The sequence below is a fragment of the Lissotriton helveticus genome, chromosome 1_1 (genome assembly GCF_964261635.1).
Source record: "Lissotriton helveticus chromosome 1_1, aLisHel1.1, whole genome shotgun sequence".
Classification (NCBI taxonomy): Eukaryota; Metazoa; Chordata; class Amphibia; order Caudata; family Salamandridae; genus Lissotriton; species Lissotriton helveticus.
In genome coordinates, this window is record NC_136057.1 from 1,997,983,881 (window position 1) to 1,998,009,999 (window position 26,119).

The 26,119-nt window shown below is 51.7% G+C and overlaps 1 protein-coding gene across 1 annotated transcript in view; it reads left to right on the forward strand.

Annotated features, from left to right (window-relative positions):
- The window catches only part of SLC71A1 (solute carrier family 71 member 1), a 294,743-nt gene that overhangs the window by 126,560 nt on the left and 142,064 nt on the right, over positions 1-26,119 (forward strand). Inside the window, exon 2 of the mRNA XM_078644426.1 lies at positions 20,928-21,023. Coding sequence (XP_078500552.1) covers positions 20,928-21,023 — 96 coding nt within the window. The remainder of the gene's footprint in view (positions 1-20,927; positions 21,024-26,119) is intronic.

Below are 26,119 nucleotides of genomic sequence, written 5' to 3' on the forward strand. Positions count from 1 at the left end.
CACACAACCACACACACACAACCACACACACACAACCACACACACACACAACCACACACACACACAACCACACACACACACAACCACACACACACACACAACCACACAACCACACACACACACACAACCACACACACAACCACACACACACACAGCCACACACACACACACACACAACCACACACACACACAACCACACACACTCACAACCACACACACTCACAACCACACACACAACCACACACACAACCACACACACAACCACACACACAACCACACACACAACCACACACAACCACACACACACACAACCACACACAACCACACACACAACCACACACACACACAACCACACACACACAACCACACACACAACCACACACACTCACAACCACACACACACTCACAACCACACACACACTCACAACCACACACACACTCACAACCACACACACACACACAACCACACACACACACACAACCACACACACACACACAACCACACACACACACACAACCACACACACACACACAACCACACACACACACACAACCACACACACACAACCACACACACAACCACACACACACACAACCACACACACAACCACACACACACACAACCACACACACACAACCACACACACACACACAACCACACACACACACACACACAACCACACACACACAACCACACACACACAACCACACACACACAACCACACACACACACAACCACACACACACACACACACAACCACACACACACACAACCACAACCACACACACACAACCACACACACAACCACACACACACACAACCACACACACACAACCACACACACACACAACCACACACACACACACAACCACACACACACAACCACACACACACACACAACCACACACACACACAACCACACACACTCACAACCACACCCACACACAACCACACAACCACACAACCACACAACCACACAACCACACAACCACACACCCACACACCCACACAACCACACAACCACACAACCACACAACCACACACCCACAACCACACAACCACACCCACACAACCACACACACACACACAACCACAACCACACGCACAACCACACGCACAACCACACGCACAACCACACGCACAACCACACGCACAACCACACGCACAACCACACGCACAACCACACGCACAACCACACATGCAACCACACACATGCAACCTGTTGGACGGCGACCTCAGGAGCGAGCAGGAAGTGTACCGGATCCCCCTGGGACCCACCTTCCTAAGTACCAAGTCAAGCCCTGGCGGGAGACTCCTCAGGGAGAGAGTCTCGAATCTAGGATCGTGCACCCTATACCAGCACCGCACGACAAAGAGACACCACACCGTAGCTTCTTAAGAACGTTTTCTTTATCTCGTGATTCAAAAGGATCTTTATGATCGGCAAGGCAGGTATTTACAGATGGGGCAAGGGCCCATAAAGTCTTGGTCAGGGTAGGGGTAGCGGGACAGTCTTGGGCTCAAGGTCAATATCGGTGCGTATCCGGCGCACAGCTCTCAATCCTCGAGCCGGGGGATACGATGCGATCGTTGAGGTCCAGTCGGACCAGGAGAGTCAGAGAGCCGCGAGTCACTCAGCAGGGCTCAAGCAAGCTGTCGGAGGTCTTACGATCTTCAGGGGAGCCGCGAGTCCCTCAGCAGGGCTTGGGAGTTCCAAGGTTGCAAGAGAGACGCGAGTCACTCAGCAGACTCAGGTGTTCCAAAGTTGCAGGGGAGCCGCGAGTCACTCAGCAGTGCTCTCGTCGTTCCAGAGTCTAATCTGTCGATAGTCCCGGAGCACCCACAGTTATAGGACTGCTCCTCTTTGATCTCCGGAGTTCTGGTATGCAGGGTCTTGACACCTGGGGGCTGCTTGTTGGGGTTTTCTACCACGCGGCCCTTTGATGCATTCCTGTCAGGTTCGGGAGGAGTCCCAGACACACAGCAGGCGTGGAGCCAGCCCTCAGGGTGGCCGAAGGGCGATCGAGGCCCATCTCTCGAGGAGAGGTCGGAGGTGTGAGAGAAACTGCTCCTCCCTCTCTCACTCAAGGGGGGGGCACGCTGTCCTCCAGCCAGGGTGACGCCTCTCGGCCTAGGCCGCGCCGGATCGGGCGGCCATCTCAGATGCTGAAAAGTGGGCACACGGGGCCTACGGGCCGGGAAGATGGAGGCACGGACGGGGCAGTCCGGGGACAGGTGTGGGCAAAATGGAGGGAAGGGTTTGACTAGGCTGGGGGACTCAGGGGTCTGTTGTGGGGTACAGCTCGGAGGGGGTGCCTCATCTGCATCAACCACCGCAATGGTCGATGATCCGTCTGGACTCGGAAATGAGTCCCGAACAAGTAGGGCCGTGACTTCTTTAGGGCCCAGACTACTGCGAATGCTTCTCGTTCGATGGTGCTCCACCTCTGCTCTCTGGGGAGTAGCCTCCGGCTAATGAAGGCTACAGGTTAATCTAGACCTTCCTCATTCATTTGGGATAGTACGGCCCCAATGCCGTGTTCCGAAGCATCAGTCTGTACCACAAACTCTTTGGAGTAGTCAGGGGCCTGAAGCACGGGGGCAGTACACATGGCTTTCTTGAGGGCGTTGAATGCCCATTGGCAGGCTGGGGTCCACTGCACCTTCTTGGGCTGCTTTTTGGACGTTAGTTCTGTGAGGGGACCTACAAGGCTGCCGTAACTCCTGATGAACCTCCGGTAGTAGCCGGTGAGGCCCAGGAAGGCTCGGACCTCTGTTTGGGTGGTTGGTGATTCCCAAGCTAAGATGGCATCGATCTTAGGCTGTAGAGGGGCGACTTGCCCTCTTCCGACCTGGTGTCCCAGGTAGACCACCGATCCTTGCCCAATCTGGCATTTGCTTGCTTTCACTGTGAGGCCGGCCTGGCGCAGGGCCATCAGCACCCTCCGGAGGTACTGGAGGTGCTCCTTCCATTCTGAACTGAAAACCGCGATATCGTCGAGATATGCGGCGCTGAACTCTTCCAACCTGGCCAGGACTCTGTTTACCAGTCTCTGAAAAGTGGCCGGGGCATTTTTCATCCCGAAGGGCATCACGCGGAAACGATAGTGCCCATCCGGGGTGGAGAAGGCGGACCGCTCCTTGGCTGCCTCTGTGAGCGCAATTTGCCAGTATCCGCAGGTCAGGTCAAAGGTGCTGAGAAAATGAGCAGACCCGAGACGGTCAATGAGCTCATCGGCGCGGGGATAGGGTGAGCGTCGCTCGGGTGATGGCATTGAGCCCCCGGTAGTCCACGCAGAACCTCAGTTCAGGGGCGACACCCGGGGCAGCGGCTTTTGGGACCAGCACCACTGGGCTGGCCCAGGGGCTGTCTAAGGGTTCGGCCACCCCCAAGGACAACATCTTCGAGACTTCGGCCTGGATGCAGGACCGGACTCGATCGGGGACTCGGTAGGCCCGGTGTCACACCGGCTGGCTGTCTCCGGTGTCCACGTCGTGGACACACCAGTCAGTGACTTTGGGGATGAGGGAAAACAGGTTAGAGAACTGCCCCAAGAGCTGGCGGCAGTCTTCTCGTTGTTGGAGGGTGAGGGAGGGAGAGAGGTTCACTCCTTCCACGGAGCCATCTTTCTCTTTGGTGCACAGGAGGTCAGGGAGAGGTTCCGTTCCTCTTCTGCCCCCGTCATCTGTGGCCAACAGTAAATTCGGCTCCATCCGCACGAAGTGAGGCTTGAGGCGGTTCACGTGTAGGACCCGCAGGGGGTTCCGGGGGGACTGGACGTCCACCAAGTACGTCACCTGGCTTTTCCGCTCGATCACCTTGAAGGGCCCGTCCACTTATCTTGGAGGGTGCAAGGTTTTCCTGGGGCCATTACCCATACCTGCTGGCCCGGCTGGAACTCGACCAGAGTGGCATTCTGGTCGTACCAGCGCTTCATTTCCTCCTGGCTCGCTTCCAGGTTGGCCTCGGCCAGCTCCCGGAACTTCCGAGTCTGGTTTCGGAGGGTCAAAATGTACCGGAACACCTCCTGAGGGGGGTCTCGGGGTGCCGTCTCCCAACCTTCTCTGACCAAGCTGAGGGGCCCCCCGGACAGGGTGTCCGTACAGTAATTCAAACGGGCTGAACCCCAAGGATTTCTGGGGAACTTCCCGGTAGGCAAACAAGAGGCAGGGGAGCAAGACGTCCCACTTACGCCGGAGGGGCTCCTCTAGGCCCATGATCATCCCCTTTAGAGTCCTGTTAAACCGCTCTACTAGGCCATTTCCTTGGGGGTGGTACAGAGTGGTGAACCGATAGGACACTCCGCATTGCTGCCAAAGGGACGTCCTGTACCGGGAGATAAAGTTTGTCCCGCGATCACTCACAACTTGTCGGGGAAATCCTACACGGGAAAAGATTCCCATCAGCGCCCGGCCCACCACGGGGGCCGTGACGGTGCGTAGGGGGGTGGCTTCAGGGTAACGAGTGGCATGATCTACTAGGACGAGGATGAAGCGGTGACCTTGAGAGGTCTTGGGATCCAGCGGCCCCACAATGTCAATTCCGACCCGCTCAAAGGGGGTACTGACGACAGGGAATGGTTGGAGGGGAGCCTTGCACGTGGGACAGGACTTGCAGTGGGCCTTTACGTTCGCTTTCATCTTGGGCCAATAGAAGTGCGTGACCAGGCAGCTATACGTCTTGTCTTGGCCCAAGTGGCCGGCTAAGGGTACATCGTGGGCCAAGCCCAGGTGGAAGTCTCGGAAGCGTAGGGGTACCACCAGCACTCTGGCTGACCCTAGCTCCGCCGACTTCTGTTCGCTGTAAAGGAGGGCATTCTCCCAGTACAGCCAATGTGTACCGGATCGGTCGCCCGCGGCCTGGGCTTGGGCCTGTTGCCGGAGTCCGACCAGGGAAGGACAGGTAGCTTGCTCTCGGCTGAACTCCTCTCGGGAGGGGCCCCCCTCGTGGCGCCACTCCGCTAATTCGGGCAGGTCACCCAGCTCGGTGATCTGTGCGGGGTCGGGGTGTAGGTGTTCGTCGTCCGCGACATCTTCTCCTCGTGGGGAGAGGTCGGAGGCCTCGGCTGGCTCAGCCCTGTTGTCATCCACCGGGGGGAGGCTGGCAGTTTCGTCCTCGACTTCCCCGGCGGGGGGCAGTCGGGCTGCCATAGATCGGGTAGTTTGTGTAGGTGGGTTACCCAATTGTAGTCCCTGGGACCTGGGTTAAATAGTTACAAAGAAGAGGGGGTCCCAGTATAGACAGAAAATGATTTACACAATTTACAAAGTTCAATGAATTAATCCAAAAAACGAACGTTAGATCCACAGAGTTTTATTCACTGAGGGATCAAATGTAGTGAATACAAAAAGCAAATAAACAACTATATTTAAGGTTATACAGTGCCCCGGGAGGGAGGAAAGGAGTGATAGAGGTGAGGATAAGGTAGTGACGGGATTGTGTGACAGTAAAATCAAACATTTGAAAATACGTTTGGCTGTAATTCATGTATCAGCTGCTGCCAAAAGGCTAGTGGTGACCAAAATTTACAAAGACATATTCCACATAGTATAATAGATCTACACAGTTCAGGCGTGGAATTGCCACAGGAAGAAAAACAGTCGACGTTTCGACCCTCTTATCAGTGCAGGAAAGGGTGGGATCCTTGCTGTGGGGTCTTCATCAGGAACATCGGGTAGTGGCACACACCCATTCGGGGAGACCCATCATCCCGAGGTGGGTTTGTCGCTCGACCTGCTTCCAGGGAGAACTTTCCAGGTCATTCCCCAGGAGGTAGTCGACCGGCTGGGAGGTCCGTTCTGCTACTTTTCAATTTACCTACTACTCCTTCCCACTCAAATGGTATCAGGGCTACCTGACACAAGCTCTCAACGTTATCTGCTGAAATTACAGGGCGCAGGACATTGGGGAGGATCTGGTCTTCTCGCACTAAATGGCTAAGGACACCTGTGATGCTGGCTCTGGTGTCACGGAGGGCCTCCACTCGGTGGCCATTCACTGTTACTAACTGGCGGTATTTCTTGGTGTTGGTAGGCAGGGCACTCCCGGGGACCATCTCTCTATCTCCCAGGGATACTAGGGTCATGGCAGTCGGTTCCCATCCCTCGGTGTCCTCAAATTCCTCCCCTAGGACTACATTTGCTATCTGCTTAGCCGGGGGAGTTGTGGTCGGGCTACGTGGGGTCATGGGGCACTGGGGATCGCTGGCGTAGTGCCCGGGCTTTTGACATCTCCAACATGTGATGGTCACTCGGTGCTGCCTACCGGGGGGACCGGCAGCAGCTGGTGGAGGTGTGGGGAAACTTGGTGGTGAGTTTCTCGGGGGGCTACGCTGGGGACCGGACTGGGAGTCCCTGGGTCCTCCCGGGTTTCCCCCCCCTCTCTGGCGGGGTGGTCCTTGATTGTTGCGGGGGTAGTCACCTACGGGGCCCCGGGTGTTCACCCAGCGATCCACCTCGACGGCCAGCTTCCTCGGATCTGCGAGCTTGCTGTCGAGCAGATGCTGGTGTAGCTCCACAAAACAATTCGTGGACAAATGTTCCCACAGCATAAGGTCAGTTAGTTCTTCCATGGTGGTCACTTTGCTGCCCTTGACCCATCCTTCGAATGCTCTGCTAAAAAAAATGTACGTACTCCACCCAGGTGGTACCAGGAATCTTTTTGCAATCCCGGAACCGCTGGCGGTACATTTCTGGGGTGAGGCCGTACCTCGTCAGGAGGGCCTCCTTCATGTGGCTGTAGGAAGTCTGCACGGAGGACGGGAGATCGAGCAGGGTGTCTCTCCCTTCGCTCAGGAATCAACCCCACAATCCGGCTCCCCAATCTTTCTGTGGGACTCGGTGGGAGGTCATGGCAACTTGGTAGGCCTTAAACCACTGTTGAATGTTGTCATTCTTGTAGTATTCTTTGACCACATCTTTGGGATGTGGAACTTTGGCTCTGCCGGGGGTCCGATCTCTCGGTTCCCCGGGGGGCGGTTTTCTTCGTTCCTGGCCTTGAGCTCGATCTCTTTCAAGCTTCGCTCGTGCTCCAGCTGAAGTCTCTTCCCTTCATGCTCCCGCTGGAGTTTCTTCTCCAATTATCCTTGTACTTTCATTTGTTCGAGCGCAAGCTTTTTTTCCGCCAATTTTATTTCGCCTTCGATCTTCCATCGTGCCATCTCGAGCTTGTGGTGGCGACTTCTTTCTCGATCCGCGAGTGTTTCCGGGGATAGGCCCCCGTCCGGTACGATGCTTCGTACCTTGGCTGCTATTTCTGTCTGGGGGAGTCCCGGTTCGTCTGGCTGTGCCGCTGCTCCTTCTGTGCGGGGGACTCCGGACTCCACCCAAGCTTTCAATGCTTTCTGCATGTCCTCCTTTGTGTTGAGGCCAGTGGTAGCGATTCCCAGTTCTTTGCAGAATTCTTTTAGTTCTTTGTGCGTGTACTCCTCCAGTTGTTCTACACGGAATGCGGTACTCGTGTCGACTTCAATGGTGCTCATGATGATTTCTTCTGCCGTCTTTGCTCGGTAGTGCGCTAGTCGTGTACCGTACGATCTCTAGATTGTGGCTCGTATCCCGTCGCTTGCCACCAATGTTGGATGGCGACCTCCGGAGCGAGCAGGAAGTGTACCTGATCCCCCTGGGGCCCACCTTCCTAAGTACCAAGTCGAGCCCTGGCGGGAGACTCCTCAGGGAGAGAGTCTCGAATCTAGGATCGTACACCCTATACCAGCACCGCACGACAAAGAGACACCACACCGTAGCTTCTTAAGAACGTTTTCTTTCTCTCGTGATTCGAAAGGATCTTTATGATCGGCAAGGCAGGTATTTACAGATAGGGCAAGGGCCCATAAAGTCTTGGTCAGGGTAGGGGTAGTGGGACAGTCTTGGGCTCAAGGTCAATATCGGTGCGTATCTGGCACACAGCTCTCAATCCTCGAGCCGGGGTATACGATCGTTGAGGTCCAGTCGGACCAGGAGAGTCAGAGAGCCGCGAGTCACTCAGCAGGGCTCAAGCAAGCTGTCAGAGGTCTTGCGATCTTCAGGGGAGCCGCAAGTCACTCAGCAGGGCTCGGGAGTTCCAAGGTTGCAAGAGAGCCGCGAGTCACTCAGCAGGCTCAGGTGTTCCAAAGTTGCAGGGGAGCCGCGAGTCACTCAGCAGGGCTCTCGTCGTTCCAGAGTCGAATCTGTCGATAGTCCCCGAGCACCCCCAGTTATAGGACTGCTCCTCTTTGATCTCCGGAGTTCTGGTATGCAGGGTCTTGACACCTGGGGGCTGCTTGTTCGGGTTTTCTACCACACGGCCCTTTGATCGATTCATGTCAGGTTCAGGAGGAGTCCCAGACACACAGCAGGCGTGGAGCCAGCCCTCAGGGTGGCCGAAGGGCGATAGAGGCCCATCTCTCGAGGAGAGGTCGGAGGTGTGAGAGAAACTGCTCCTCCCTCTCTCACTCAAGGGGGGGGCACGCTGTCCTCCAGCCAGGGTGGCGCCTCTCGACCAAGGCCGCGCCGGATCGGGCGGCCATCTCTGATGCTGAAAAGTGGGCACACGGGGCCTACGGGCCGGGAAGATGGAGGCACGGACGGGGCAGTCCGGGGACGGGTGTGGGCAACATGGAGGGAAGGGTTTGGCTAGGCCGGGGGACTCAGGGGTCTGTTGTGGGGTACAGCTCAGGAGGGGGTGCCTAAGGGTCAGGGAGGACCACGCCACGAGGCCGGGTCTAACGCAACCACACACACGCAACCACACACACGCAACCACACACACGCAACCACACACACGCAACCACACACGCGACCACACACGCAACCACACACGCAACCACACACGCAACCACACACGCAACCACACACGCAACCACACACACGCAACCACACACACGCAACCACACACACACGCAACCACACCCACACGCAACCACACCCACACGCAACCACACCCACACGCAACCACACCCACACGCAACCACACCCACACGCAACCACACCCACACGCAACCACACCCACACGCAACCACACCCACAGAACCCCACACAACCAAACACACCAAACCAACCACACCCAACCCCACACATATACAGACATTGATTAAGATCTGTTTGCCTTGTCAATGCTTTATTTGTTTAAGCTCTACCGTAGCACACGATCTTCTCGTTTAAGACCCGTACTCTAGATCATGGGTACTCACAAGCATTTTCCCAGGGGCCGCAAAGTTTGAACTTTGGTCTGATCTAGAGCTGCACTGTTGCCAGTAGGGTGGTGGGGTACTGCTGTTACTCTCTGGGTCCTAAACGTGTAAGATAACACACTGAGCTAATGCACTTGTTCCTACTATCTGTGACTTAAAGTTCAAATTTTTCTACTCAGCCTTCAATTTGTGGTAAAAAGGATGATACACTGTAGGGAACTGCCTTTTCTGCATGATGTCTGTTGGTTTAACCTCTGCTAAGCAATAAAGTGCCCGTGCTTTCCCTTTACATAAGGCTAAATTAGCTTATTCCTAATTGACACATTTAACTTGCCCATAAGTCCCTGCTGTATGATCTAGAAAATGTACCTTTGGCCTGAATTTTAGATGTCACATGTGGACTTCAGTATCTATTGTGCTAGTGAGAGTGGGCCTGCAAAACATGGCTTCTGGCCTAACTTTGCAAACCGACTCCTGCAATGCTACCTGTAAAAATAACCTTTTTTTGCTGGGCAAAGAAAGACCTTACCTTTAAAAATAAAAAAGGGGGGGCGTGCGGCACACCTCCTCCCCTTGTTGGGACTAATAGTGAGCCTCGGTTGGGCCAGGTGGCCTTGGATTTGCGAGAGGCCCGACATAGGATTGGGCAGCATCTGCGAGGGGAACACATCTTGGAGCTGGGCTTTTTGGGGTCAGGCAGCTTGCACTGAAGTGGACTCCCGGGCCTTCCCCCCCCAACCCCCCTCCCTCCGCTGTTGGGTGGCGCCGGAGGTGCGCGGGCAAAGTTGGCCTACCTGGCGGTAGGAGTAGCGACTGAAGGGCCTCAAGCATACGCGGTGCCAGGATTGGCAGGCGAGGACCGTGGGTTGCTGAGCATTCCCCTGAGCCCGGGCGGAGGCCCGTTGGCTTGTTTCCTGCATCTCGCCCGAGAGTTGTTGGGTCAGGCCTGGTCTGTGGAGGCGGCCTCTGATATCATTTCCTCTGGGGCGGAAGAACCGGACTGGTGGTGCTCGGAAACCGCGACCCGTCCGGCGTTGGAAGGGGGCCCCTTGCTTCGCACGTACCCCTGGGAGGGTCGATCGCGGGCCATGTACTCGGCCAGAGGTCGGAGCGATAAAACCATCAAGGACCTGTTCGCTATGGCTCCGGCGGGGAAACAGGTTGATCCTGTGGCGATGGCTGCCAATCCTTTCACTCCGGGCACAGCGGATGGTACAGAGCCTATCACTAAATCCTTTCTTGAATCCCTTTTTAACACCTTGCGAGATGACATACATACCTTGAAGCGGGAACTCCAGGAGGAGGTTAAAGAGGTCCGGCGAGATACGGATGTTATCGAGGAAAGGGTTCAGAAAAGGGGGTGGTGATGAACAGTGTGTCTGAATTAAGCAGACCACTCTTACCCAGTCCAAAGATCAGGGCTTGATCCATCACCGTTATTTAGCTCACTGCCCCATCCCAGCTCAGAACCTGGCTATATGCAAATTAGTCTGTCCCTGGCCCAGTGCATCATGGGAACAGGGCAGGCCAAACTACCAAACCAATTCTTCACCAGAAAGGAGACAAGCTTCCGGGGACCGGTTTCTGCCATTCCAGGCGTCGTCGGCCCGGCTTGCTTGTATCCTGATGGAGCAGTGAGCAAGGGACTCATGCCTGAGTATACCCTTCCACGCTTATGGTGGACAAAATGATTCAGAAAAGGGGGTGGTGATGAACAGAGTGTCTGAATTAAGCAGACCACTCTTACCCAGTCTAAAGATCAGGGCTTGATCCATCACCGTTATTTAGCTCACTGCCCCATCCCAGCTCAGAACCTGGCTATATGCAAATTAGTCTGTCCCTGGCCCAGTGCATCATGGGAACAGGGCAGACCAAACTACCAAGCCAATTCTTCACCAGAAAGGAGACAAGCTTCCGGGGACCGGTTTCTGCCATTCCAGGCGTCGTCGGCCCGGCTTGCTTGAATCCTGATGGAGCAGTGAGCAAGGGACTCATGTCCGAGTATACCCTTCCACGCTTATGGTGGACAAAATGATTCAGAAAAGGGGGTGGTGATGAACAGAGTGTCTGAATTAAGCAGACCACTCTTACCCAGTCCAAAGATCAGGGCTTGATCCATCACCGTTATTTAGCTCACTACCCCATCCCAGCTCAGAACCTGGCTATATGCAAATTAGTCTGTCCCTGGCCCAGTGCATCATGGGAACAGGGCAGACCAAACTACCTAGCCAATTCTTCACCAGAAAGGAGACAAGCTTCCGGGGACCGGTTTCTGCCATTCCAGGCGTCGTCGGCCCGGCTTGCTTGAATCCTGATGGAGCAGTGAGCAAGGGACTCATGTCGGAGTATACCCTTCCACGCTTATGGTGGACAAAATGATTCAGAAAAGGGGGTGGTGATGAACAGAGTGTCTGAATTAAGCAGACCACTCTTACCCAGTCCAAAGATCAGGGCTTGATCCATCACCGTTATTTAGCTCACTGCCCCATCCCAGCTCAGAACCTGGCTATATGCAAATTAGTCTGTCCCTGGCCCAGTGCATCATGGGAACAGGGCAGACCAAACTACCAAGCCAATTCTTCACCAGAAAGGAGACAAGCTTCCGGGGACCGGTTTCTGCCATTCCAGGCGTCGTCGGCCCGGCTTGCTTGAATCCTGATGGAGCAGTGAGCAAGGGACTCATGTCTGAGTATACCCTTCCACGCTTATGGTGGACAAAATGATTCAGAAAAGGGGGTGGTGATGAACAGAGTGTCTGAATTAAGCAGACCACTCTTACCCAGTCCAAAGATCAGGGCTTGATCCATCACCGTTATTTAGCTCACTGCCCCATCCCAGCTCAGAACCTGGCTATATGCAAATTAGTCTGTCCCTGGCCCAGTGCATCATGGGAACAGGGCAGACCAAACTACCAAGCCAATTCTTCACCAGAAAGGAGACAAGCTTCCGGGGACCGGTTTCTGCCATTCCAGGCGTCGTCGGCCCGGCTTGCTTGAATCCTGATGGAGCAGTGAGCAAGGGACTCATGTCTGAGTATACCCTTCCACACTTATGGTGGACAAAATGATTCAGAAAAGGGGGTGGTGATGAACAGAGTGTCTGAATTAAGCAGACCACTCTTACCCAGTCCAAAGATCAGGGCTTGATCCATCACCGTTATTTAGCTCACTGCCCCATCCCAGCTCAGAACCTGGCTATATGCAAATTAGTCTGTCCCTGGCCCAGTGCATCATGGGAACAGGGCAGACCAAACTACCAAGCAAATTCTTCACCAGAAAGGAGACAAGCTTCCGGGGACCGGTTTCTGCCATTGCAGGCGTCGTCGGCCCGGGAAAGGGTGGCGGACCTGGAGGGCAAATGTGAAGGCCGGGATGCTGAAGTGGAGGCAATGCAGCAGGAAATAATTTGTGTACATGATCAGCAAGTTGACCTTCAAACGCACCTGGTGGATTTGGAAAATCGCTCCCGACGTCATAATATTAGGATTAGAGGAGTGCAAATGACCGAGGACACTAAAGATCTCTTCCGGTTTGCCCGCGAACTGTTTAACCAAATACTGGGACGCCCCTCTGACACGGAGCTTCGCATTGACAGGGCGCTCCGGGTGGGCGCTCCGCCCCCGCCCCACCTCCCGACATCTTAGTCTGTGTGCAGGACTTTCGCACAAAGGAGGAGATCCTTCAAAAGGCACGTCAGTTGAATGCCCTTACCTTTGGAGACCACTCACCGGCCCTGGTCCATTGGCCCTATTTAGCGAGGGTCCTTGAGAAGGCGGGTATGGGGCCGAAGTTCCGTACTCATATGTTGAACTGTTATAAATATGCGACAGCGCGGGTTAACGGTTTCACTTCCCCCTGGTTTGCTATAGAGAGGGGAACGAGGCAGGATGCCCATTATCACCCCTCCTTTTTGCTCTGTATATGGAGCCCTTGGTGCAGAAATTGAGGTGCAGTCCAGAAGTTACGGGGATGAAGTTTGGGGGTTATGTGCATACAATTAGCTTGTATGCGGATAATGTCTTGATATCGTTATCACAACCCGCGGTCGCTTTACCGGCCTGTATCGCAGACTTGGACTCATTCAGCCAGATCTCAGGGTTTAAGGTAAATATGAGCAAACCGGTAGCGTTAGACTTGTCCCTGGAGAAAAGCACTCGGGAGCTACTGGCTCAGGAGTTTCCTATACATTGGGCGACTGAGGCGGTTCCCTATTTGGGGATTAGGCTGGCACCATCTCTAAGAGACACGGTAGACATTAATTATGCGCTGTTACGGGCCAAGATCCGGAAGGAATTGGGGCAGTGGAAGCACCATCCTTTATCCTGGTTGGGTAGGGTTGCAGCCATTAAAATGACCGTTCTTCCGCAGGTCTTATATTTATTTCGTACTTTTCCTCTACGACCTCCCAAAGGTTGGATAAAGCAGACGCAATCTAAGCTGGCCCAATTCATTTGGAATGGGAGAAAGCCGTGCCTTAAGCTCCGAATAGCGATGCTTCAGCCGGAGCATGGAGGGATTGGCCTCCCAGATTTGTTATCATATTTTCGGGCGGCTCAGCTCCGCTTCTTGGTGGAATGGAGTAGATGGGAGTCTGAAAAGCACTGGCTTTTTCAAGACCAGGCTGTGGCTGGCAGACCTTTACAGTAAGTCCCCTTTCTCCGTAAGCACCATAGACCCCCCAACTTGTATGCCTCATACGTCACCAGAGTTTCCTTAGAGGTATGGGATAGGACGAACACTAGTCACAAATTCACTACTTTCCCGTCACCTCTTACCCCTATTTTGGACAATCCGGACTTCACCCCGGGGTTAGACGCTGTGGCCTTCGCGGGTTGGCGGGCTGCAGGATGTAGATTTCTTTACCATCTATATACAGCTGACGGGGTGATTACCTTCTCTCATCTTCGTCAAGAATTTGGGTTGTCTGAAGGGGAAAGGCTCCGCTATCTGCAGGCACGACATTGGGCTCTCAGTGCGCAAGTCCGCTCCGAAGCCGACAGACAGCTTTCTTCATATGAATATTGGCTAATTACACGCAAGACAGACAAGAAATTAATCTCTGACCTTTATAAGATACTACTGAATAAATACACATATGTCTACAGTTCTAGTAGGACTCGTTAGGAGAGGGAATTGGACAGGACTTTTACCCGCAAAGAATGGGAAGGTATTTACTATAGGGTGCGTCATTCCGCCTACCATATGGGACTTACAGACACTCTAACAAAAATTGGAACATACTGGTACTACACCCCTGAACGTCTTCACGAAATGGATCATACTAGGGAGGCACTTTGTTGGCGAGGGTGTGGACAGGTGGGGAATCTGGTGCATTTGCTCTGGGATTGTACATACCTTAAAGGCTATTGGAAACAGGTTCTAGTTGAGGTGGATGCACACTTTGATAGAGATTCCTCGTCTCCCCTCATATGTCCTTCTGGGGCTTCCGAACCCCTTGATGTATGCGCTGCATTCCCGTAGAGGTCGCTTGATCGCGATTGCGCTAGGCTCAGCGTTGCAGAATATTGTAGTTCACTGGAGGACTGCGCTTGTTCCCAGACTGCAGGGTTGTATAGATGGTGCTCGGCATGGAAAAACTCTCTCTAACAGCGGCAGGGGAGGGAGCAAAATATGCGGAATTATGGCAGCCCTTTTTGTCCCTATTGTCTTCTGAGTTTCGAGAGGTCACTTGCCCACGGTACCTTAGACTGCTGCGTCTCTCTGACCCGGATGGTGGAGAATAAAGCTTGAGGGAAGGACATGGCTTAATGTGGTGGACGGGGACCAGGTGGAGGGGTGGGTTAGAGGGGGCAGGGTGGGGGGGGGGGAGGTGTTCTTTCCCTTTCTCCCCCCCTTTTTAGGTTTCGCCTGTCGAAAGCTGCGCAAACAGCGTTTCGCGCAGGCGAAATCTTATGTTTAGAGTATGTGTGCTCATGTCCCGCCCCTCTGTTCCATTGGCTAGCTCCATAAATGGAGGCTAGCCATTGGAACAGAGATCTGTCCGTCAATGCCGGAGCAGATTCGGGGGCGTTCCGGCGATTTTTAGGCATTCAGCCCCTTTGGTAACGTCATTGCGGTGGTGGGCGGTTCCTATTTTTTTTTTGGGGGAAGGTTTGTTTTGGTCATTGCAGGCCGACTGCCGCCGGAAGAAGTCCAGGTGAGTGCTTTTTCTTGCCTTCTGCTTTGCCTTTCTTGCCGTTTGCCGTTCCCGCCCCCCCTCCCGCTGTCCGTGCCTTTCCCGTCCCCCCTCCCGCTGTCCGTGCCTTACCTGTCCCCCCTCCCGCTGTCCGTGCCTTTCCCGTCCCCCCTCCCGCTGTCCGTGCCTTTCCCGTCCCCCCTCCCGCTGTCCGTGCCTTTCCTATCCCCCCTCCCGCTGTCCGTGCCTTTCCCGTCCCCCCTCCCGCTGTCCGTGCCTCTCCTGCCCCCCCTCCCGCTGTCCGTGCCTTTCCTTGTTACTGTAAGGATTTTAATTATTTGAACTGGCAAATTCTGAATTCCTCTCGGCTTGTTCACATGGTGCGGGCCTAAGAAAGCAGAACCACGCACTCGGATTACACATTTCACAGGCGTCAGGCTGCTAAACTGGTGACGTGTTGAGGCACGAGCGTGAAACGGGACCCGAGACCCTCCCTCCCTCCCTCCCTCCCTCCCTCCCTTCCTCACGTGACAGTTTCAGGTTCAGTGAGTTCGTTCCCCATCCCCCCTCCACTAAGGAATGCAAATGCCCCCTAGCCCTTGGATGGGTCGACCTGATAATGGCTGGGTGTGACGTTCAGCCCCCGCCACCTCCCATGCACCTCCCCAGGGTGGAATGTTTAGGGGTGGGGGCAGCATGGAACTCCTTGAACCTGTAAATATCACCGGATATGGAGTCGGAGCCCCATTGGCCGCCTCCCTGGCTCCAAAAGGCACGCTTCAGTAGGTTTACAGGTCAGAGGTCACGACAGTTAGTAACAGGGCTCTGAGGCTCGTGGTAAAGTGAGCCTCTTCAAGCCCTGTATTTTGAGTTTTGCTGTCCTATACTAAAGTACATAAAACATCTCCAACTTATAGGATCGCGCTGCCGTCAGAGGCCTAAATATTTGCTTTAATAAATATTTTTTTATGGCGTGACCCCTCCCACTCGGGCACACAGAGCTATGTATTTATTAGCACTTTTATATAGCGTGGACAAAAATAATAAGCGTGTGTGTGTGGGGGGTAATTTACATATGAACAGTTTCGTTATAACAGTGAAAATCTAACATATAATATCCTATATAATAATACAGTACAGTTGTCCAGAGTGAGTAGAATGTAAAGGGTGCGTCACGCAAGGTAAGATCAAAACATTGTCGGGATCTGAAAAATAGAGAATAAAAAGCCTTTCCCAGTCAGAAGTTGTGCTGCAAGGAAAATGTTTTCATCTCGCTTTTAACCGTTTCGTAAGAAGCCTGGTCAGCAGATGACAAGTGGCCGTGTGGGCGGTCAGAGACTCCCGCGGCTCGCTATCTGTAGGACGGGGTGTTCGAGGGTGTGAGCGGGGGCTCTCCGTTTCCTGCTCGCCAGGAGGAGGGTGGGGGAACAGCTGTCCGCTCAGAGGGCAGAGTAGAAAAGCCCCGGGCAGACCCCATGCAGCGCCTAGCCCGGACCCTTCCGAGCGGCCTCCTACCGGGGGTGAGTGAGGTGCTATGTATGTGGAGGGGGTCGGTGGTGTGCAGCACGGGGGTCTAGATTGCACAGTGGGGGAGGCAGGGTTGGGGCGAGTATGAACGAAGGACTGTGGTTATTATAAAGGTGCAAGTGTCTAGTAAGGGTCTGGTCACTTACGTTGGTGGGTGGCCTCGCATTCCCGGGGCATCTTGGGTCTTTTTTTTCACGTAGGTAGTAGGTGTGGCGTAATGCAACGTTACGTTTTTGCAGTTTAAATGGCGCAAACTCCACGAAGGTATTGGATCGCTTTACATGAGAACCAGTTACAACCCATACATTTTTTTGTAAACTCTGGGGCATTAAGTGATCTGCACAGAATCACAGGATGTTGAGCTGATGCCGGGACTCAAACTCGGTTCCCCAGCTCCAAATTCGGCAACTCTGGCACCACAGCATCTCTCCTGAAATGTTTATTTTAGATTCGCGCTTTCCATTCTTCACATCCCTATCATCAGTACTCGTGTTAGTCTAGTTAGTTCAGCCCACTCAAATGAAGACACCTCTCGTCTCGGAATGCGTCATCTATTACACTACAAATCATAACATGGACAGAAAGGTGTAGTCTGCGTTACAATGACGTGGCACACAAGAAGAGGGTGTACTGCTTCATCCACGTGGGGCGAGAGCAGTGCTTTAAATGGGCAGGCACTGAGTACCTGTACTTCTTTCATTTGAAAGGAATGGCACTTCAACATCCTTTTGCAGGAGATTTTCAACTGGGTGTGTGTGTGTGTGGTAGTAATTGCTGTCTGCTGAACTCGTCCGTAGGGTACAATAGGTCTCACATTTGCGAGAGATTACGCTAATGGCAATGTAAATGACATTGACATTTATTTATCTGTTTTCAAAACCAACACATAAATACAAATTTTGTCATTTACAATGCCAATAGCTCAAACTTTTCCAAAGGCGAAACCATTGCATTGTAAATGCTTGTTTTCCTTTCTATTTGATTTCTTTAATGAGGGGGTTGTACGCACTTTGATTTGGTGCTATCTTTGGTCTGTAGCTGCTGCACGGACGCAGTATATCTTGTGTATTCTATTTTGGTTAAGCTATTTTAAGTAATGTCTCTATTATTTTGTTCATGCTTACTGTGTGACACTCCTTCAATGAAAAGGATTTAATACTAAAAATAAAAGTCACTCATAGGTAGGCCTTGTACCCCAAAGGGGAGTGTGCATGTTTTTTTGAAAGTGAGACACATAGAAAATTATTATTACCATGTCCCTTTGTAAGCTCCTACTGCTACCTCGCTTATTTAGTTAAAATACGATTAACCCTAGGTCTTTGTAGATCTCATGGGTGCTCATGAATTTGCGCTGTTTAAGTCAGGCCTTAGTTGCTACCACTGTTTACAACGCGGAGAACTACCAGTAAAGAACAGATGCAGATAAGTGCCAGGCCCATTCACGCTCGCCTATATACCAACACAAGCATAAATGCACACCCCTCATTCCTTTACATACACAGTCATTACCCTGTGAGCAGCAGCAGTGGAGGTGAGGCTGACAGAAGAGGGTGAGATAGTGAGACAAGTGAGTTGTAGAGAGAGCGAGAGAGGGAGAGTGAGAGAATGCGGAGGCAAAGAGAGGATAAGGTAAAGCAGAAAGACTGGATGGTAATAGGAAGGAGGCTGAGGCAGGAGGGAGAATAGTGAGAAAAAAGGAGGCTGGTGAGGGGAATAGATGAAGGCGGCGAGGAGGGTGAGCAAGAGGTGAAAGAAGGGCAAGGAAGAGAGAGAAAGGCGAGGAAGAAAGACAGGCGAGGAAGAGAAAGGTGAGGTGGGAATAGAGGATGAAGTGCAGTGAAATTAAGTTGATGCATAGTGAGATAATGGGGAGGTCAGGAGGGAGTGAAAGTTGGATAAAGCGGAAAGAGAGGCAGGTGAGGTGAGATTAATAGGAGTCCACCCATACTCTTGCTCATCACCCATAGAACAATACAGCTGTTAATAAAATATTTCACTTAATACTTAACCATGACATTGTTGTCCTGCGTTTCTTTCTCAATTTTGAGATATTCCTGAAAAATAATACTTGAATCATCATTCAGTTATTTCTACACCCCATTGTCTTCTATAGGTTGTATTCACAGTTCTGACACTATCTTGTTGACTTGCCCCTGAATGGGCTTCCCAATCTGGCTACTTTGCCTTTCGAGTGAAGTACAGGTAATATCCCCATCAGGTCTGAGTAAACTTCCAAGTCTCTTCCCAACTCTCCTCGCCTGTGGCCACCCATCTACACAATGCTACTATCTTAGATAACATCCATGGACACCCACTGCCTCCTTTCTTCTAGTTCTCCCTTAATCCATATTACCCTCTCAGACAGTAGAGTCTGACATGTTTGGACAACACTAATCTCGCCAAGCATTTGACTGAATAGCTCTCAACACTGCAATATTCCAATCTGTTGAATCAGGCCTATTTTAGGTCTTGCCTTGGGGCAGACCTATTGTCTACAATCAGATACTGAGTGAGCTTTGAATTAGCTTCTTCCTCATGATTGAATGTCTTTGTCAGTTTCCTACTCCTTGTGTAGATGCCATGCATATGTTTCCCTGTCACAGATGAATCTCGGGAAGTGGTGCCAAGCGTTTGGTTTCCAACCAGGGGTATTTCCCATGACCATTTACTTCCAGAGATGCTGAACTACAGGTTTCTTTAACAAATCGAAGCCTTGGAATTTGACTCCCTTATGCAATACAGAACTGACTTCAGCCAGAAACAATATAGGATACAAATCTGCCCCCCCTCTAGCAGTCCATTTATACAGACTAAACAAGTAATAGAGAAAATGCAAATTATAGGGGCAGGTGCATGTGCCACCTTACCTTGGAGTGTATTCACCGGTTTTTGGGGTGGAGCAATATGTGAGTGTGACTTACGTTGAGGGTGGGCAAGATATATCCAGGAGAAAATTATTCGATTACTGATGTGCATGGGGGAAGCGCACTGAATAAGATGTGTTTTTTTTAATTGATTGAACTAAAAAATGTTGTTGACCACACCAGAACCTGTTACACCTGGTCAGTCAAGTTTAACCATTTTATATTTTGCACTGTCACCTTAGTACTTTTCACTTGTAAGCCTGGGCTGGTGATAGGTAGACTAAGAACGTCTCTTAAATCCTGAAGATTGCCCCAGGAGTGTTAGGCTAGGAATATCTGGGTAGAAACCTGTTGACCAATAGAAAAGTGCTGCGGAAGTTATAACTGACCACACCTTCATCAAACCAGTTTTTAGTCTTGTACATGTGAACTACAATACCTATACAATTGGAGGATATTTTCACCCAATGCAATTTTATTTAAAAAAAGCAACTATACCAGGACAAACTAACTCAACCAGCTAAGCAACTTGTTTGCTGGTTGAGGAGTGACCCCAATGATGAATCATGCCACCTAATGTTGGTAAAGGGTCAGCTTCCTTTTAAGTAAAACCTGTAGTTCAAAAAGGTCTGACAATCCAGCTGGTAGCGGAAAGTGAAATTCATTTATAGACGCTGTCCAGTGACAGATGTAGGCCCTTTAAAATTTAGGAGGAAGAACTGTACCGTTCCTTTGAACTAAACAACCTCCCGCTCCACTGTGATGTAAGGATTTTTAAATGTTTGCCATGTTGAGTTCCCTCTGTGATCCTCCCAGCAGGTGGAGTTCAACAACACACATGAAAATAGAAACGTTTGTTTGATAACGACTGCCGGTCAGAAAGACTTGGCGAAAAGCCAATTGAGTTCAGTCGAGCTGAGACACACTGAACTTGCAAATGCTTGTTTTAACTTGGCATGGTTTAGCGTTAAGGGACTAAAACATATGCTCTGGTAAATTACTTACTAATTTAGGGTATTTTTATTCTCATAGCAAAGGACGGTCTAGGAGAAGAGTTAACACTGTAACTCAGCACTCATGTCATATTTCTATATTTATTTCACACTTTAAAATGTGTAAATTAAATGCTACAATGAAAAACTTTATGGGTGATGAAAAATTTGTATTGTGTGTTTATGGTTTCTTTTCGATGATGACTCTGCAACGTTAAATTTGCTTTGTGTCTTTCAGCCTCAAGGAATCGGTTCTCCCAGCGTCTATCATGCCGTGATAGTAATATTTTTGGAGTTTTTCGCTTGGGGACTTTTAACGGCACCAACGTTGGTGGTAAGGATTTCCTTTTTTTTCTCCAAAATTTCCAGTAATTTGTGTGTGTGATTATAAACATATAACAGTTTACATATTTCATCGGCGTGTTTCGTTAACTGTATTTGTCTTATGGTAAAAGAGTTATTTTGAAGGGCATTTTTTTCCTAAGTTTTGACAGTAGTGTATTAACTAGCCCAGTATACAGAATATATTATTTTGCCACCCTTTGAAAGGGTAGCTAATAAGTGGCAAATAAAAGCTAGATAAGTTGAACTGGAAGCCTTTACACACTCCACAAAGCTAGAAAATAGATTTAAAATGTTCTTGCAAGGTCATCAGGTTCACCAGTGGGACTGAAAATAAATGAGTGGGTGTATTTGTTTTTAGTGTTTTCCTGCACAACACTGGTAACACTTTTAAATGGTATATAACGTGTTCGTAGATGAACGCAGATGGTCATAGGCTAGCGACTAGCCTGTGATTCATTTCTTCCACCAAGCTGTGCCTAAACAGACCGTGAGAAAACAGAGCACAGAGCAAACAATCTCTGTAAACAACTTCTTACAGCAAATCAATCCTACTTCCCTCCACCACTCAAACCGGATATGGAGGTCTATAAAATAGAACCTCTTCCTCTTTTCATGTTTCCGGTTTTAAATTAGAGAAGTCTTAGTCATTTGCATTCTTTTAGCATTTGGTGTGGTTATACATTCCCAACCTATAGAACCGCAAAGACGAACTCTGTTGTTTGAAACTAAAACCCACTGTGTGTGTCTTTGGCAAGATGGACCCTGACGAGTTTCAAGTTTTACCCCCCATCTTCTGTCTCAGTGTGAAAATGAACAAGAAATCAAAATTTAGATTAGGAGTGAATACAATTTAGAAGGACATCGAGGAAGTGGTAATTAGAATCAAAAGTAGGTAATGTTGGACAGACTAAAATGTAAGAAGTTATATAAGTCGTATATGGCAGTCTTGGGTGTTGTGTTAGAGTAGTGGGACAGAGTGTAATTGATCTTTTTCTTCTTCTGAGTGAAGTGTTTCTGATGGCGGTTCAGGAATTTTGGCAGAGGACACAATACGGAGATGGAATAAATCTGTCAAAACAGGACCATTGTCAGTACTAGGAAGGCCTTAAAATGCAGGAAGAAGGAGGATTATTCTAGGACGTGCCACTATCCATCTGAGCTGCAGGGCTCTGTTTTAGGGGAAGTTTGAAAAACCTCACGGTAGGAAGCGGCTGCTAAGAGCCTAGGAAAGACAATTGATTAGGTCTTGGTTGAGTAGGCCACTATTGAAGGATTTCGTCTATCTGCACTTTCTTTTAACACTCCTGTACTACAGGGTCATGTGATCACATTTCCATATGGTGGTGTTAACCACCATATGGAAATGTCCTGGTGCTCTATCCTTCGAGACCTGTTTGATACAAGTGCCACCTCCTGGTCGAGCTGGGAAATCGCTTCTACAGCTTTTTTAATTGTTCTTTCTATGTTTGTGCATGTACCATTTATGCAAAATGTTGGTCATAAATTGGCATGCTCCCATGCCCTCACCAGTGCTCACTACAGCATTTTACCACTGTGGATTTGAACCGAATTTCCTCATATTCATCAACTTCATATGTATGGCCAGGTCCATCCCCTTGCATGTTATGCTCTTTTCTCACCCACCTTGCTCATGCTTCAACTCGAGTAACTTATGCAACAACTCTCTGGTTTTATACTGTTAATCTGAAAAACAGTTATAGATTCCTTACCTTAGAGTTGCCCACAGGCGTCAAAATGGATCAGGAATTTTTTTTGTCAGCAGTAGCTGCGCATCGGAAGGTGGCGTCTGTCGGCCCCGCGCCCGTCAATGACGTTGTGTTGCCGGGATGATGTCACGGTAGCTACTAAGACGCCGCCGTCGTGCGCTGACGTTAGTTCTTTCTTTTTCCGCGCCAGCCAGCGCAGATCCGGAGAGAGCAGTACCTCCAGTCACTTTTTGACTGAACTTTAGTCTACGTCTTTTCGAGTCCTTCCGACTCCTGGTGCACGTAGGGATGCCTGGTTCAAGGCCTGCGCTTCCTGTTCCCGAATGATGTCGGTGACTGATCCGCATCGTTTGGGCCTTCTTTGCCTGGAGCGCGACCATGACCCCGAGTCGTGCTCCGATTGCCGGACCATGGCTCCGAAGTCTTTGCGGGAGCGGTCCCGAAAGCTTCTTAAGCAACAGCAGTCCGCTCCGTGTCGTTCGAGGTCCCGGTCACGAGGGAGGTCGAGGGACCGGTCGCGGAGCCAATACCACTATTCATCTAAGTCTTCCTACTCTGGGTCAGGTAAGTCGAAGCACAAGAAGAAGTTGAAGAAGCATCGTCGCTCTTCGACTTTTCCCTGTCGGTCGGCCAACGCGACCAGGGATCCGGGTGGTGCCACTCCTGTGACTCCGCGTGCTGAGCCTGAAGGGCTGATTCCTAGTTTTCCTCCCTTCCCGGACCCAGAGCGACCCCTGCCTAGCTTTGTTAGTTTTACGAAGCCATGCATGCCATCTTTGGGCAGCCGGTCTCCGGCGGCGTGCCTTTTGGGCCCCATGGACTCGGTTGGGGGCCCTAGGCCTTCCCTGCCGGTGACTCCTGCCCCGGTTTGCAGGACCCTCATGGATCCGGGCCTGGATCCAAAACAGCGCCGGTCGACCTTGTGACAACTCCACTGGCGCTGACTCCACAAGTACCGCGTCCGCAACAGACTCCACCTGGTCCCCCAGCCGGCATCTACCCTGGCTTCCAACCTGACGTGGAAACGGAGCCAGATCGGCGTCGGCCAATACCAGAACCAGCTTCAATGGGTACTTTTGCCCCTAAGTTCCACCCTGGCCATTTTCAGGCAACCTGGCAGCCAGAAGAGGCTGAGGAAGACTGGGAGGGGTCTGGGGATCCTTTGTCAGACCAGTTTGAGTACGAACAGGACTGGAGAGAGGACCTGGGGGATGCTAGCAGACTGGATACCTCACCAGACCGTGACATGTTGTCTCCTACCGTGGCTACGGAGCAGCGGTGTTGCGTAGTGTGGCCGAGGCACTCAACCTTGAGCTTCCTACGGTGGCAGTCAGGACTAACCCCCTGACAGAGGTGCTTCAGCCGGCAGCGAGTTCTTCAGAGCCCCTGCTGCCGTTCAATGAAGCCCTGACTGACATCCTTTTGGGCACTTGATCCAGTCCCAACACGGGGGCTCCCGTGGATAGGATGGTTGCCAGACGCCACCACCCGGCCCCCGGTGACCCCACTTTCCTCTCCCAACACCCCACCCCGAGAGCTTGGTGGTTCAAGCCTCTACTTCCAAGAGCGCATTCCCTAACGCTCCACCAGATAGGGAATCCAAGAAGCTAGATCATCTTGGCAAGAAGATTTTTTCTTCCGCCAGTTTGGGGCTGCGGTCGGTAAACGCTACATGTCTATTGGGCTGTTATTCCCACTCAAGTGCTGCCCCAGTGTCCGTAGGAGGCCCGGACAGTACTCGCTGTTGCAGCTGGGAGGGATGTAGCAAAGTTTACCATTTGTTTTGGGCTGGATACCGCTGACTTTAGGCAGGACGATTTCAATGCCGGTAGCCCTTCGCCGCTACGCCTGGATGAGATCGACTGGCTTTTCTGGGGATGTCCTGAACACCCTGATGGACATGCCGTCTGATGACCATTGCCGTTTCAAGGACTCACAGGCTACGGCTAAGTCCTTGGGCCTCTCCACTCGCTCTGCGCAGTCTGCTTTTTGACCCTTCTGTGGCTACGGAAGGGGTGCCCCACTACGTCCCGCCCAGGGCCACAGGCCGGCGCAAGCTGCCCAACTGTAGCGCGGCTGGGGACGTGGTAACCACTGACGTGCTAACCACTGACGTGCTAACCACTGACGTGGTTCTGGGGGCCAGCGAGCGGGCCAGTCCACCAACACCCCCCTCTGCTTCCACCTCCAAACCTTCCTAGTCCTACTTTTGAGGCCCATCAATAGCCAGCGGGCGTCAGGATACGCCATCACCTCCCCCACTGACGCACCATCACGTCAGATGAGTGGGTTTTGCAAATAGTCTGATACTTGGAGACTACCCCTCCAGCTATGCTACCTCGGTACCATCGCATGTTGGAGGATCACATGGGCCATCTCCAACAGGAAATTTCATCTCTCTTGGCCAAGGGAGCCATCGAGCCTGTTCCTGTCCCAGAAGTAGGTCGTGGTTGCTATTCCCACTACTTTCTGGTCCCCAAGAAGGACAAGGGCCTGCGTCCTATCTTGGACCTCAGGAGCATCTACCTGCCCTCGACCCTGGAGACTGGTTGGTAGCGTTGGACCTGCAGGACACCTATTTTCACATCCCCGTCCTGCCGGCCCACCAGTGCTACTTGCAGTTCATGGTGGGCCACAAGCCTTTTTAGTTTACTGTGCTACCCTTCGGCCATCCCAGTGCCCCTCGGGTGTTCACGAAAGTGATGGCGGTTGTCGCAGCTCATCTGTGCATATCAGGGATTCCTGTCTTCCCCCTATCTCGACAGCTGGTTGTTGAAGGTGACCTCATCCAAGGCAGTCGTCTCCCACTTCCAGACTACTGCTGACCTGCATTCGCTGGTGTTCTCCATCAACATGCCTAAGTCCCAAATGATTCCCTCTCAGAAGCTCCTCTTCATCGGAGCGGTTCTGGACACAACGCAGTTTCGGGTCTATCCTCCCGAGCAGCGAGTCTGGGATATTTGGGCTATGATTCAGATCTTTCAGCCCTTATCCCGGGTTTCAGTCAGGATGACCCTCCAGCTGCTGGGCCTGATGGCCTCCTGCATACTGCTGGTGGATCATGTCAGGTGGCATATGCAGGATCTGCAGTGGGTCCTGAAGTTCCAGTGAGCGCAACATCAGAGGAATCTGTCTGATTGCATCCAGATCTCAGAGGCACTGCACTCCTATTTCACGAATGGCGTCTTCACTCAGAGGTGATGCAAGGTCTCTTTCAACAGTGGGGAGAGCCTTGGTTAGATCTATTCGCCACCGAAGAGAACCCACAATGTCAGGAATTCTGCGTGTGGGGATTGCAAAGGCGGCACTCGCTAGGCGACGCTTTTTGTTGCGCGTAGTGTTGCGGTCTGTTGTACGC